The 15,666-nt window shown below is 39.4% G+C and overlaps 1 protein-coding gene across 1 annotated transcript in view; it reads left to right on the forward strand.

Moving 5' to 3' along the window:
• Positions 1 to 8,680, forward strand: part of Cdh20 (cadherin 20) — a 236,580-nt gene extending 227,900 nt beyond the window's left edge. The window contains exon 12 of the mRNA XM_021158575.3: positions 6,902 to 8,680. Coding sequence (XP_021014234.1) covers positions 6,902 to 7,407 — 506 coding nt within the window. The 3' untranslated portion in view covers positions 7,408 to 8,680. The remainder of the gene's footprint in view (positions 1 to 6,901) is intronic.
• Positions 8,681 to 15,666: the final 6,986 nt, after the last annotated feature.

Raw genomic sequence — 15,666 nt, forward strand, 5'->3', positions numbered from 1 at the left:
TCCTGACAATCCATGAGCATGGGAGATCTTCCCATCTGCTGAGATCTTCTTTAATTTCTTTCTTTAGAGACTTGAAGTTCTTATCATACAGATCTTTCACTTCCTTAGTTAGATTCACACCAAGGTATTGAGAAGGGTGTTGTTTCCCTAATTTCTTTCTCAGCCTGTTTATCCTTTGTGTACAGAAAGGCCATTGACTTGTTTGAGATAATTTTATATCCAGCTACTTCATTGAAGCTGTTTATCCGGCTTAGGAGTTCTCTGGTGGAATTTTTAGGGTCACTTATATATACTATCATATCATCTGCAAAAAGTGATATTTTGACTTCTTCCTTTCCAATTTGTATCCCCTTCATCTCCTTTTGTTGTCTGATTTTAGTGGGATTTCTTCCAGCTTCTCACCATTTACTTTGATGTTGGCTACTGGTTTGCTGTAGATTGCTTTTATCATGTTTTGGTATGGGCCTTGAATTCCTGATCTTTCCAAGACTTTTATCATGAATGGGTGTTGGATTTTGTCAAATGCTTTCTCCCCATCTAACAAGATGATCATGCCAGGTACCAAAGTTAAATCAAGATCAGGTTAATGATCTAAACAGTCCTATATCCCCTAAAGAAATAGAAGCAGTCATTAATAGTCTCCCAACCAAAAAAAGCCCAGGACCAGATGAGTTTAATGCAGAGTTCTATCAGACCTTCAAAGAATATCTAATCCCAGTTCTTCACAAACTATTCCACAAAATAGAAACAGAAGTTACTCTACCCAACTCATTCTATGAAGCCACAATTACTCTGATACCTAAACCACAAAAAGACCCAACAAAGATAGAAAACTTCAGACCAATTTCCCAAGGGAAAACGCAAAAATCCTCAATAAAGTTCTTGCTAACCGAATCCAAAAACACATCAAAACAATCATCCATCCTGACCAAGTAGGTTTCATCCCAGGGATGCAGGGATGGTTCAATATACGGAAATCCACCAACATAATCCAGTATATAAACAAACTCAAAGACAAAAACCACATGATCATCTGTTTAAACTTCTTATCAGATCTTGGTTTAACTTTCGTAAGTGGTATGTATGAAGAAAATTTTGGCCGGGTGTGGTGGCATACGCCTTTAATCCCAACACTTGAAACGCAGAGGCAGGTGAATTTCTGAGTTCAAGGCCAATATGGTCTACAAAGTGAGTTCCAGATCAGCCAGGGCTGCACAGAGAAACCCTGTCTCGAAAAAGAAAAACAAAAACAAACAAAAAATTATGTTTCTTTTACATTTTCCAATTTGTTCAAGTACAGGTTTTCTAGGTCCATCACTGTAGTTCTCTGCATTGCTTTTAGTGTCTGTTTTATGTCTCTCATTTCATCTCTAACTTTATTAATTTAGCTCTTTTCTGGGCCCTTTAGTTTGTTTAGATAAGGATTTGTCCATCTTATTTTCTCAAAAAATTATTTTCTTTGTTTCATTGATTCTATGTAAGTTTTTTCCTTTTTTATTGATTTCAGCTCTAAGTTTTATTATTTCTTGCCCTCTATTTCTTTTGGGTGTAATTTTATCTTTTAGCTCTAGAGCTTTCATGTGTGTCATTAAATCACTAGTACAAGGTCTCTCCAGTTTTTCATTTGTTTGTCTTTGTAGGCACTTAGTGCTGTGGACTTGCCTCTTATCACTGCTTTCAATGTGTCCAGTAAGTCTGAGGATGTTGTAGATTCATTTCATCCAGTTTTAGAAAGTTTTTAATTTATTTCTTGATTTGGGTCTTGACCCATTGTTTTTCAGTAGTGAGTTGTCCAGTTTCCATGAGTTTGTGAGCTTTCTGTTGTTGTTGATGTCCACCATCAATCCATGGTGGTCAGATAGAATGCAGGATGTTATTTCATTATACCTATTATATTTTCAGATTTGTTTTGTGTCAGAGTATGGAGAAAGTTCCTTGAACTGCTGAGAAGAGCCTATGTTCTTTTGGTTTTTAGTGAAATTTTCGGTAAAGATGTTAGGTCAATTTGGCTTATGACATGTTAGCTGTCTGTTCAGTAGTTTTTGCCTGGGTGACCTGTCTACTAGCAAGAGTGGGGTATTGCAATCTCCCACTACCCATCTGTGAGGGACAACATGGGGCTTAAGCTGGAGTTGTGTTTCTTTCTGTGAATTTGGATGCCCTTATGTCTGGTGCATAGATGGTAAAAATTGCAATGTCCTCTTGGTGGATTTCTCCTTGGACAAATATATAGTGTCTTTCTCTACCTCTTCTGATTAGTTTTGGTCTGAACCCTATTTTGTCAGATAGTAAAATGGCTACACAGCTTGTATCTTAAAGTCCGTTTGCTTGAATTGCCTTTTCCCATCCATTTACCCTGAGGTAATATCAATCTTTGATATTAAGATATGTTTTCTTAGCTTCAAAAAACAAACAAACAAATCCTGTTTTCAAATCTACTGTGTTAGTCTCTGTCTGCTTATTGGGGAATTGAGACCACTGATGTTAAAAGATATTGATGAGCAACATTTGGTTAGTTCCTGTTATGTTGTTGTTGTTGTTGTTGTTGTTGGGGGGGGTGGGTGTGTGTAGGTGTGTGTGGGTGGGTGGGTGGGTGGGTGTGTCCCTTTTTTATTTGCTGGCCTGGGATAATTTATTCCTTCTGTTAACCTCCTTGTGTTGAAGTTTTCCTTTTAGGACTTTCTGTGGGGCTAGATTTGTAGATAGACAATGTTTAAAGGTGGTTTTATCATGGAATGTCTTATTTTCTCCATCTGTTGTGATGGAAAATTTTCTGGATATAGTAGTCTGGGCTGGAATCTGTTATCTCTTTAGTTTTTAGATGATCTGTCTAAGTCCTTCTGGCTTTTATAATCTCATTGAGAAGTTGGGTGTTATTCTAACAGGTCTGCCTTTCTTCCTTTCAAGTTTTAATATTCCTTTTTTGTTCTGTACATTTAATATTTTGATTATTATATGCTCAGAGAAATTTATTTTCATTTTTAAAACTTTTAAAAAAATATTTACCTATCATTTTATATATATATATATATATGAGTACACTGTTGCTGTTTTCAGACACACCAGAAGAGGGCATCAGATCCCATTTCCAGATGGTTATGATCCACCATGTGGGTGCTGGGAATTAAACTCAGGATTTCTGGAAGAGCAGTCCATGCTCTTAACTGCTGAGCCGTCTCTCCAGCCCAAGGAATTTATTTTCTGATTCAATTTATTTGGTGTTCTGTATCCTTCTTTAACCTTAGAGAAATTTTCTTCTGTGACTTTTTTTAATGATTTTATGATTTTGTTTTTCTGTACCCATGTCATGTGTTTCTTCTCCTTCCTCTATTTTTATTATTCTTAGATTTGCTATGTTCATATTGTTCCAGTTTTTCTGGATGGTTTGTGCCAGCTTATTTTTTTAAGATTTAATATTTTTGAGTTATCCATTTCTTCCATCTTATTTTCAATGCCTCAGATTCTCTCTTTTGTCACTTATATTAGTGAGGCCTGCCTCAGTGACTTCCGTTCAAATTCCTACATTTTTCATTTCTAGATTTCCCACAGTGTGGATTTACTTTCTGAATTCTATTTCCACTTTCAGATCTTGAACTTTTTTATTTATTTCCTTCCATCGTTTTTGTTTTTATAGATTTCTTTAAGGGATTTATTCCTTTTTCTCATTAGGGATCATATTCATAAAGGCTATTTTTAAGGTCCTTGTTTTGTGCTTCAGCTATTCTCTCTCTCTCTCTCTCTCTCTCTCTCTCTCTCTCTCTCTCTCTCTCTCTCTCTCTCTCTCTCTGGGGACCTACAGTAGTGGTTTGCTGAGCACTAGTGGAGACATATTGCTTTGTCTATGATTGTGTTTTTGCACTGGGGTCTAGGCATCTAGGTTTGGGATGACTTTAATTCTACGTGCTGATACCCGGTCTTGTCTTTATTGAGTAAGTGTTTCTTTCCTTGGTTTCTGTTGCCCTCTCTGTTTCTTAAGGGATTGTGTTGGTTGTGTGTTTCATGATAGGAAATTCTTCTGGAATCCTGACATGTTTGGCCAGTGGGGATTCCAAGTCAAATGTGTTTCTAAACTATTGGGAGCTGACACTTAGAAATGGGGATGTACTAGGTCAGTGAGGCCTCAGTGGTTCATAGAAAGAGGATAGCAGGGTGTTCCACCAGGATTTGTCTAGTCCCCTGGATCACAGCAGTGAGTGAGGAGAGGCTAGAGGGAGTAGTCTGCTACAGAGCTGGAGATGAGACTAGGAGATTAGATCTGGAAGAGAAAAGGCAGACTGAAGATCTGAAGCTTGTGGGCCCTCTTAGCTGGCCTACTTGCCTCCCTGGCAGGCTTTCCCAACATTCCCATGGAATGCATGCTTGAGTGAAGGATAGGATAAAGCAAGATGGGGTGGAGGGAACTTGAAAGGCAAGGTCTGTGTGATTGCTAGAGGTAGGGAAAGGGAAGGAAGGGAGACCACAGCTGGTGATCTGCTACAGAGCTAGCGGTGAGACTGAAGGATTGGTGAGAAGAGAAGGGAGAGGTGAAAATCTGCAGTTAGACTACCTGCTTCCCTGTCTGGAGTGGCCTGTGGAATTAGGAACAGAGAGGAAGGGGGCCTATAGCAGGTAGTCTTCTAAAGAGCTGGAAAGAAAACTGGGGGATTGGATGTAGAGGGGAGGCAGGAGAGATGAAAATCCAGTTAGGCTTCACCTTCTCTAGCTGGAGTTATTTTTATTTTTTAAAATGGTATTTTGCTTTGTTGCCCATACTGGCCTCAAACTCTCAAACTCCTATGCTATCTGATCCTTCAGCTCAGACAACCAAGTAATTGAAACTAGAGACACACAATATGCCCAGTCACTTTAAAACTTTTCCCATTTTCTTCCTAGCATCTTCTAAGAATCCCACTGCTATCACTTTAAGATCACATGACTAGTCAACTTCCTTCTTAGTATTTTCAGCAGAATTCAGTAGTCTTGTCTCTATATGTTATCAGCAATAGTCATAACCCAAAGAAAGACTTGATCATAGCCTAGTTTGTATTAACATTAATCTCATTAATACTGCTAGTTCATGGGACAAGTTCATGTTAGAATCGTTATACTTAGTGCTGTTTCCTCCTTGTTTAACATAGTGCATTTAAAATATCTGTTTAGTGTTAACTGTATTTCACACATATGAATATTCACTTAGAAACCAATTTTCCTATGCTACTTTAGATATAAATCAGGCTCCAACCTTTCAAACTAGGTTTCCACCTCCCCCCTCAATTCCTTAGAATCCTATTAGTCTGTTTTCCTGAATCCCACAATTCTTGTCCAAGTCTCATAGTTTCACATAGAGAGAAAACATTCAAAAGGATATCATTATTTTTGGTGTATATACTTGGTTACCAAGTAAGTATATTCACAAAAATATTAGGTATTAATATCATTAACTATAATTTGTACACTTCAAGAACTTTAAATATGTTGTTCTGAGCTCTCTTAGCCAGTTCATAATCTCTTTCTGCACAGATAACAATCCTCTTTCTTCTCTTCCTCTTCTTCCTCTTCTTCCTCATCCTCCTCTTCCTCTTTCTCTTCCTCTTCCTCTGCCACCACCACCACAACCACCACCAGCAGCAGCACCACCTCCTTCTGCACCACAACTGCCCTTGAATACACTGGCCTTTATTTTGCAGTGCTGTCAAGCTGTCACTGTTCACCAGCTGTAACAAAGCTCACCAGGAAAAAAATCAATAGCAGTTCTATAGCTGAAACCTCAACACACTTCCTGGAAAAATGTTTTCAGTTACAAAGATAAATAGTTCAATGGGATTATCTCTATATCTCCTTTAAACCCCAGTGAGCACACCTACTGCCCCCAACACACACACATTTGTTGGGATAAAATTTTATCCAAACCTTCAAGGGCACAGCTAACAATGTGACACTTCTTTGGTAACAGACTGAACTATATAAAATGTCACTGCTCAGTCCTTCCCTCCCATGAAAACCGCTGGCTTCAGAAAATTACAATTACCTCTCTAATTAAAAGTCTTTTTGAGGAATCTGAGGTTACTGGACCTAAAGTCATTCACTTATGCTTTTAAAGGTATTTTCTGTTCTTCTTCTTCTTCTTTTTTTTTTTTTTTAAGAGTCCATAAAGTGTATCTTAAACTCTTCCTAGATCTACCCACATCCCCAACTTTGTATCCTTTTTCAAATAAATACTCCAATTTGAGCACCCAGTACTCCTGAGTGTGGAGCTATCCAAGGAAAAAGAGGTTGCCCTACCAAGAGCCAAGCCCTTGAAGAGAACTCCATTAACTATTAACTGTCCATAGCTCCTCGGTTAGGTTTAGAGTCTGATAAGCTCCTTCCCACAATGCTCTTAGTTTTTGAAGGAGGCATAAAAGACAGATTTCTGTAGCCCATACTTAGCGTAAATGTCTGCATTCATTATTTGTGGATGTATGGTTGTATCTATAGTAGAATCCTATTAAGATGCTAAAGCAAAAAAGCAGAATTTCACCTAATGAGATTTTTAGATTATAGCAAATGTATATGAAACTCATTACTATATAAGAGTGTATGATCTGATCCATAGCATATCTTCTACAGCAGGCCGCTGTGCTTTGTGTCGTCTTAGTGGAATTTCACAATGGTTCATTGTGTGTCTACACACAATTTTAAAGCAGCAAGTTTCTATGAAACTATGTAGTCTCTTAGGAGACTAAGAAATATAAAGCCTTCTTTACCCCAAGAGCTCTTAAATGTAACAAATCACAGCGAGGATCAGGCAGACCTGAACTAAACTCACTAACGATTGAAATTCCAAAGCTGACCTGGGTGCCACTCTGAACCCTTCTTTGCCCCCTTGCTTAATAAACTGTTTCTAGAGACTGACACATCTCGTTCTTTGTGTTCCCATCAGTGTTGGTGCTGCTCATCCTGTCCATGAGGCGACATCGCAAACAACCCTACATCATCGACGACGATGAGAACATCCACGAGAACATTGTGCGCTACGACGACGAGGGGGGTGGCGAAGAGGACACAGAGGCCTTTGACATCGCAGCCATGTGGAACCCGCGCGAGGCGCAGGCAGGCGCCGCCCCCAAGACGCGCCAGGACATGCTCCCCGAGATCGAGAGCCTGTCCCGCTACGTGCCTCAGACCTGCGCGGTCAGCAGCACGGTCCACAGCTACGTTCTGGCCAAGCTCTACGAGGCCGACATGGACCTGTGGGCCCCGCCCTTCGACTCCCTGCAGACCTACATGTTCGAAGGGGACGGCTCTGTGGCCGGCTCGCTCAGCTCCCTGCAGTCAGCCACCTCGGACTCAGAGCAGAGCTTTGATTTCCTCACGGACTGGGGACCCCGCTTCCGAAAACTGGCAGAACTCTACGGGGCGTCCGAGGGGCCGGCGCCCTTGTGGTGACAGAAGCCCAGAGGCAAATGGGCACCCAAATCCAGACGTTCTCAAAGGCTGCTTCTCATGCCTGAGGCGCGGTCACCACAGGAGCAATATTGTGCTGGACAGTGAGGATGGGAGTGAATGGACCCAGCAGAGCTCTCTCTGGATCAGCTTTACTTGGTTAGACTAAGCTAAATAATCAGAAGGAAACCCAGGCGAAGAGGGCAGAATCTCCAATTGCCTTTTTAATTTCTTTTTTTGACACTGTATTCACAGGGTTGAATTATTAAAGCTTGGCTCTTTTTGTTTGTTTCTTTATTCCTTTGTTTTTCCTTATTCACCAAGGCTTTTGTCACTTTACCACCAAGAAAAGGTGCCAGTGTTAACTACACAGATAGTAGGTGAGGGCTGGAGTGGAGGCAGGGAGCAAGTCCTACTCTAGACTCTATTTTTATCTTTAATAGCCATTTCAGATTGTTTTTCTGCATCGTCAGATCTGCAGAAACCAACACACACACACACACACACACACACACCACTGAAAAATTATTCCTCATTGAAATCATCTTACTTGTTCTAAGGTGGGTGGTACATTATTTAACTCTTTTTTTTAATTTTTAATATTTTTTATTACGTATTTTCCTCAATTACATTTCCAATGCTATCCCAAAAGTCCCCCATACCCTCCCCCGACTTCCCTACCCACCCATTCCCATTTTTTTGACCCTGGCGTTCCCCTGTACTGGGGCATATAAAATTTGCGTGTTCAGTGGGCCTCTCTTTCCAGTGATGGCCGACTTGAGACAAGGTTTAGACTTTCTCGGTCTTGCATGGGGAATGGTTGGGGAGGGTGGGAGAAAGAAGAGACCTTGACGTGTGCTCTCATGTAAGAGCTGAACGGAGAGTTGGCATTATAGCTGATCCAGCATCAATGCGTTAGTGTGCGGTGTTCTCCTGACAGCTTTTTATGCCTTTGCAAAAGCCAGAAGGAAACCAGAAAAGCTGCCTCTTGCACTGTAGATGTCTCTTCTGAGTGCCAAATGTGGAGATCAGATGCAACAAAAGAAAGCCAAATAAGAAGTGTCTGATAAAAGCATGGGTTAGAGGGCTTTCCTAATCTGTGTAAAGTCAATCCAAGGGATGTTTACATACTGTAGATAACCTACTTGAACAAAATCAGTATTATAGAGAAGAAATGGATGTAAGAGTATTACCTGTAAAAGTTTTGTATATTTGTTAATAATTTTGTTAATAAATATGATGTGCTACATCTCAGTACCTTAGCACTTCTTTTAATAAAAGCTAAATAGAAGAAAAGGTGTACTTTGAATTTGTTTCCTTATGGGCACAGAGGGGTTTTTTTGTTTTTGTTTTTTGTTTTGTTTTGTTTTTTGGATATTTTCTTCATTTACATTTCTTTTTTCCCCCCACAAAGGGTATAAACTTTTCTTCTTTTCTTTTCTTTTTCAATTTTTTAATTAGGTATTTTCTACATTTACATTTCAAATGCTATCCCGAAAGTCCCCTATGCCCTCCCCCCACTGCCCTGCTCCCCTACCCACTTACTCACTCCCACTTCTTGGCCGTGGTGTTCCTCTGTACTGGGGCATATAAAGTTTGCAAGACCAAGAGGGGCTCTCTTCCCAGTGATGACTGACTAGGCCATCTTCTGCTACATATGCAGCTAAAGACACGAGCTCTGGGGGGTACTGGTTAGTTCATATTGTTGTTCCACCTATAGGGTTGCAGACCCCTTCAGCTCCTTGGGTGCTTTCTCTAGCTCCTCCATTGGGGGCCCTGTGTTCCATCCAATAGATGACTGTGAGCATCCACTTCTGTATTTGCCAGGCACTGTCTTAGCCTCATAAGAGACAGTTATATCAGGGTCCTGTCAGCAAAATCTTGCTGGCATATGCAATAGTGTCTGGGTTTGGTGGTTGATTATGGGATGGATCTCCAGATGGGGCAGTCTCTGCATAGTCCTTCCTTCCATATCAGCTCCAAACTTTGTCTCTGTAATTCCCTCCATGGGTATTTTGTTCCTTATTCTAAGGAGGAATGAAATATCCACACTTTGGTCTTCCTTCTTCTTGAGTTTCATGTGTTTTGCAAATTGTATCTTGGGTAGTCTAAGTTTCTGGGCTAATTATCCACTTATCAGTGAGTGCATATCATGTGAATTCTTTTGTGATTGGGTTACCTCTCTCAGGATGATGTCCTCCAGATACATCCATTTGCCTAAGAATTTCATAAATTCATTGTTTTTAATAGCTGAGTAGTACTCCATTGTATAAATGTACCACATTTTCTGTATCCATTCCTCTGTTGAGGGACATCTGGGTTCTTTCCAGCTTCTGGCTATTATAAATAAGGCTGCTATGAACATAGTGGAGCATGTGTCCTTCTTACCATTTGGAACATCTTCTGGGTATATGAGAGCACAGAGTTTTATGATCCTGACTTAGCCTCAGGTTGCTGGGGTTTGGACTGATTCATAACACAGAAGTAGTGTCAGAGACACATGAGGCTATGAATTCCATTTTGATAACTGACCAGCTTAATGACAAGGATCAAGATTAATTTTTTAATGACAATTTCATTCTTGTATCTCTGAAAAAAAGGCAAATTACCATTTAATATTAATGACACAATCATAAATTTCCCTTGTATTTTTACTTTTGTGAGAAGGAATATGACAACAAAGAGGTAGGATAACATTGTTTTCCATTTTATTTCATTGCCAAATCAAATACAAATCAGCCTATTCGCTGTAGAAGCTCACAGTTGAGTGGTAATTAAAATAAGTAGTAATTAATTAAAATAAGTAGTATACAGTATATGCCTAACTGTATCCTTTATGTATATTAGATATTTAACAAGTGCTCAGTTAACATAGTTGGAAGAGATCTCATTCTTTGACATCAAATTACTGTCTGGATTATAATCTGGATTGTAGCAGTGGCTGTCAGATTTTACCATGGATCAGAATCAAACACAGGACCCATTAAGCTGTCTCACCCAGAGAATTTCTGATTCAGTAGATATGAAACAATTTTTCATTTTAACAAGTTACCAGCTAATACTAATACAGATGGCGTAAGGACCACATTTTAAGAATTACGTGATATACTCTCATGAGTGTGCTCTTTCTCTCTTCTCTTCCTCCTCTTCCTCTTTCACCTCCTCTTCCTCCCCCTCTTCCTCCTCCTCTTCCTCTTTCTTCCCCCCACTTTCTACTCTTCCTCCCCTTCTGCCTTTCCTATTCCTCCTCCTCCTCCTCCTCCTCCTCCTCCTTCTCCTCCTCCTCCTCCTCCTCCTCCTTCTCCCTTGCCTCTCTCTCATTCTTCCTCCTCACTCCCCACTTCTCTCTCTGGAAGATTTATATTATCAACCCAATTGAAGCCTACCCTATCATCATAGAGGTGTCAGTACTCTTCTCAAATAAAAAAAAAACCTATTTTTTCAGACATGTACAAGTATGATGATTGAAGATTTAAGAAGGCAGGCGAGTCTCGCAGCCAGTGGGATGTGATTCTTTGCATGTTACATGCTACACTAACAGCTCAAGTCCCATCTGCAGCTTTATGTAGGTGAACTTTACTGTCCATGAAAGGCAAGTAGCTCTCACTGAGCCTCCTCGAGGGTGAAGTGCAATATAAAAAATAAAGACATTTAACAAAGCAAGAGAATAAAACAGAAACATGTGCCCAAACTAGATTCTACAGCATACTGATTGTGTGAAGTCAGACAAATTAACCTCGATAGCATTCTTCCTTTCTCCCATAAGCTCTGAGGAGAATTTTGCAACTATTTCACTTTATGTTGCTTGCTTTACAACTGGGCACAGCTGTTATCTTAACCACAGGGGGTTATCATGGCCTACATCCTGCAAAGTCAGTCCCCATGATAATGGGCATGAAGTGATGAAGCAATTCCCTGGGCCTTCTAGCTCCCAAGAGAAGGCTTAATAGTGCAACACAGGAAGTTTGAAAGAAGCCCACAGTAGGCGCTCCATTGCTGCTCATATTGGAAACTGAAAGAGATTCCAGCCCTCAGAATGGATTTGGAAAATCTTTTTTGCCTACCATAGTAAGCCACCATGCTTCCTCTCACAGAGAGCAGGAAAAGACAATCACTAAGCAGGTAATGAACTCAAGTTAGGCCAGAGATCCATAGCATTACCCCACCATTCCTTTGTCAACATGTGACTAGAGTAGCCCGTGAATGGCATGCTGAAGGTATCAGCACATCTGTATGAGTCAATGGATTTCATACTCAATATAAACCGGTGGTCTGAATGAAAATACAAGTGAAGATTAAAATTCACAGTAATTTAATAAAAAAAGAAGTATCTAAGTAACAGGCAAGAAAGGTAGAAATGAAATGAAAAAATCCATAAACTCAAAAACAGAATCCAGACATTGAAAAATCAGCACAGTTGATTAAAGCAGCTTACCAATTTTGTGCAACTAGACCTAGATATCAGAATGTCAGTTTATTAAAATGGCCCTAGGACTCTTCCTAACAGAAGTCACACCACGCAAATAGTTCTTGTTATGGATAAATTCACTAGGAAGGCCGATCTACTGTTTCTCTAATAATAAATATATGTTAAGATGTTTCTATAGATATATGCCAGGATTACAAAGCTTTTGTTTGACTCTTAAGAAGATTCTTGTTGGACAATAGATGAAATTAGGTTAATAGTTCCTCTCTTAAAATGATCTACTAATGGAATACATGTCTCATAATTTAACTTATATTTTTAAAATGCTAATTTATTGTATGTATAAAACCAGGTACTTACCAATTTTGGAAGAATGGAGTTGCCATCCAGACAGTTGGCTCCATTCTGTGAGTTTCAGGCTCAGTGAGTCTATCTCAGAACATTAGAAGAACAATTAGGAAACACTTGATGCCATCCTCTGCCCTACACACACACACACACACACACACACACACACACACACACACACACACACACACACACAAAGAGAGAGAGAGAGGGGCGGGGCAGGCAGAGACAGGCAAAGAGACAGAAAATGACAGAGACAGAGAGTTGTTAGTGATAGACACTAAAAGAGACAGAGGATTTGTTCTCACATAAACTTACTTTAACATACAAGTACATGTAAATAAAAATAAGTTAAAAATAAAACAAAGTATAATTAGCACAATACCAAACCAGAACACAATGTTTAATAAATTTTTCTTCCTGGTACAAAAAACTGATAAACGCTGCTGTACTTCTCTGTCCATGCTCTTAGCTTCTGAGGATGATCAGATGGCTAGAGTTAGGATGAAGGAGTTTCTTCCACTCAAGTATTTTACTTGTATATCTGCCTTGCTCATGATACCAAGGGTTCTACCTACTGATCCAGAATTCTGTAGATCCCTTCTACGTGCTGTTTGCTCTCAAAATCTATAACGATTGCCCACAGAATCTTATCTAATTTTCTACCATTTCCAGATCTTAGTCTTACTTTTACTATTTCCATTTCTCTCTCACCTTTCCTAGTGCCCATTTGTCTTATACTACACTGAAAAACAAATAAAAAACCAGTGGCATTTAGTGATAACCATCTTGCTGTGTCAAGGACTTCATGGGTCAGAAATTCACAAAGTACCCAGAAAAGACATAGTGTCTCTGGTCTACCATGCCAGGAATCTCCACTGTAGACTGCAACCAAAGGGTGATGCACTGACCAGAACTTGGCTCATACAAACACTCATTCATCCACATTTCTGGTGATTAGATGGACTTCTTCATGCCATAGAGATAAAAGTTGCCCCCAAAAAGAGCACAAAGACCATTTAGAAGGTGAATACACTGCCGAGAATGTGGAGTCAAATGACATAGAAGAGCTACAGCTACATCACAAGAAGAGGTGGTGTTGGGTTTGTTATGAGAAATTACCTTACCGTGTGTAGGATTATTTTTTCCATTTTTCTGCCATGCCTCTTTTTCTGCTCCAGGAATCATGTTCTTTCCCTTTACCATTTATGGTTCCTGTTCCCCTTCTCCCAGAAGGTTCCAGTCTTACTCTGTTGGTAAGTTACTCTCTTTTGACATTCAACCTTATCTTCACTACACAGTGATTTCAGAATTAAATGAGCATTTCACTGAGCACCACCTTGGGAAATATCTGACATATTATAGGAGTGCTGGCTAGTTCTCTGTCAACTTGACACAAGCTAGAGTCATCTGAAAGGAGAGAACCTCAACTGAGAAAAATGCCTCCATAAGGTCCAGCTATAGGGCATTTTCTTAATTAATAATTGATGACAGAGGGTCCAATACATTCTGGGTGGTGGTCCTATGTTCTATCTATAAGAAAGCAGGCAGAGCAAACCATGAGGAGCAAGCCAATAAACAGCACTCTTCCATGGCTTCTTGATCAGCATTGGCCTCCAGGTTCCTGCCCTGTTTGAGTTCTTGTCGTCAGTTCCTTTGATGACAAACTTTGGTGGAGAAATGGAAGCCAAATAAACTCTTTCCTCACCAACTTGTTTGGTCATGGTGTTTCATCACAGCAATAGTAACCCTAACCAAGAGAACAAGCATATATTTTACTAACATATAACTGACATTCAACAAAATGTACATGTTTAATTGTACAGTATAATGATTTGTATATATTTATATACCAGTGAACAATCTTGGAACTGACTAAATTTGTCACCTAGGATGTTTTTCATATGCAACTTTAAGTACCTACCCTACCTTCTTCAACTCTAATTTGTGATGATAGATGTTATGTCTCTATAGATTGCTTTACACTTTGTAGACTTCTTCTTGGACCTAACCAAACAATATATATTTTCCTTTAACCTAAATTCCTTTCATCAGCAATAATTATTTTTAGATTTGCCAATGCCATCATATTAACAACTCACTATGCTATGTTGTGGAATAAGATTCCCTTTTATAGACATACCACAACTTGTATTTTTTTATTTGTGAACAGATATTTGATCTGTTTATAGTTTGAAACAATAAGCAAATTTGCTATTAGCATGTGAATCTTCCTATGGGCATATTTTCTCAACTTTGTAAATACTCGGGAATGGAATGGTTAGATTACATGTTAAGTACATGTTTAAATAACAAAACAAACAAACCACAAAGTTTTCCAAAGTGATTCGACTGTTTCAACATTCCCAGAAATAGTGCCTTGTGTCATCCACATCCCAACAATAGCTAATATATTTAATTTCAGCAATAATAATAATAATATACTGTATAGTGTCTCATTGGAGCTTTAATTTACAGTATTCTAAAAACAATGTTGAATTTTTCCATGTGCTTACCTGCCATCCACATATTGCCCTGTGTAATATATCTAGATGCTTTGTCAATTTTAATTTAGTTTGTCGTATTGTTATTGAGTGCTGGAATGTCTTTGTTATTTCTGGAAAACACTATCAGAAATGTGTTTTATAGAGAGAGAGGAGAAGAAAAGTAGAAAAAGGAAGGGGGGAGCAGGGGATAAAGAAAAGAAAATTCGAGAAGGGAGGGAAAGAAGGGGAGGAAGGTGAAGGAAACAGAGAAGAGAACCACTATCTTTTATCACTGCATTGTTTCTCAGATTTGTTGTGGGTTAAACTGTATACACACACCCAAGACATGCTCATGGTCTAAGCTTCAGTGGTTGTGAACTTAGTTGAAAACCAGAGTGTTATTAATAGAAGTAATCGAGTTACAGTGACGTCACACTGGGTTCAAATGGAGCCCCACCCTGTACATTTACACTAAGTGTGAGGTCTGAACAACAAGGCAGAGCCACCAACAGGAGAAAACGTGAGTATGCGGACATATTGCAGTGATGTCTCTACAAGTCAAGGAACTGATCTCAAGGTGTGGTGGCAACCTTCTTGTGAGAGAGGCATGGCATCCACCTGAACACCAGAAGAAACAGCCTCTGTCGACACCTTGGTTTCCAAATGCTGACCTCTTATTTTACAAGATAAAATTAGGTTGTTTTAAGTAAACCAGTTTGTTCTAGCTTCCCTAGGATATAAATTTAGATAATGCATGTGTATTTAAAATGTATATGACACATTTTAAAATTCATTGTAACATTAAAAGAACAAGTCCTTCAAGTGTTCCTGTCCCTTTGGGTCCTCAGCAGAGGTACACACACATACACAGCAGCTTCCCTATTAATTAACTGGTGTGTTCATTTTGTAGGATATTTTTACCTCTCAGCCCTGACATATGGCTTCAGGGGGCTCTGAACATGCTACTGCAATCTGGCAGGACACAGGTGGCAACAGTCCTCT

Source organism: Mus caroli, unplaced genomic scaffold (genome assembly GCF_978045245.1).
Source record: "Mus caroli unplaced genomic scaffold, Mus_caroli_1 scaffold_1, whole genome shotgun sequence".
Classification (NCBI taxonomy): Eukaryota; Metazoa; Chordata; class Mammalia; order Rodentia; family Muridae; genus Mus; species Mus caroli.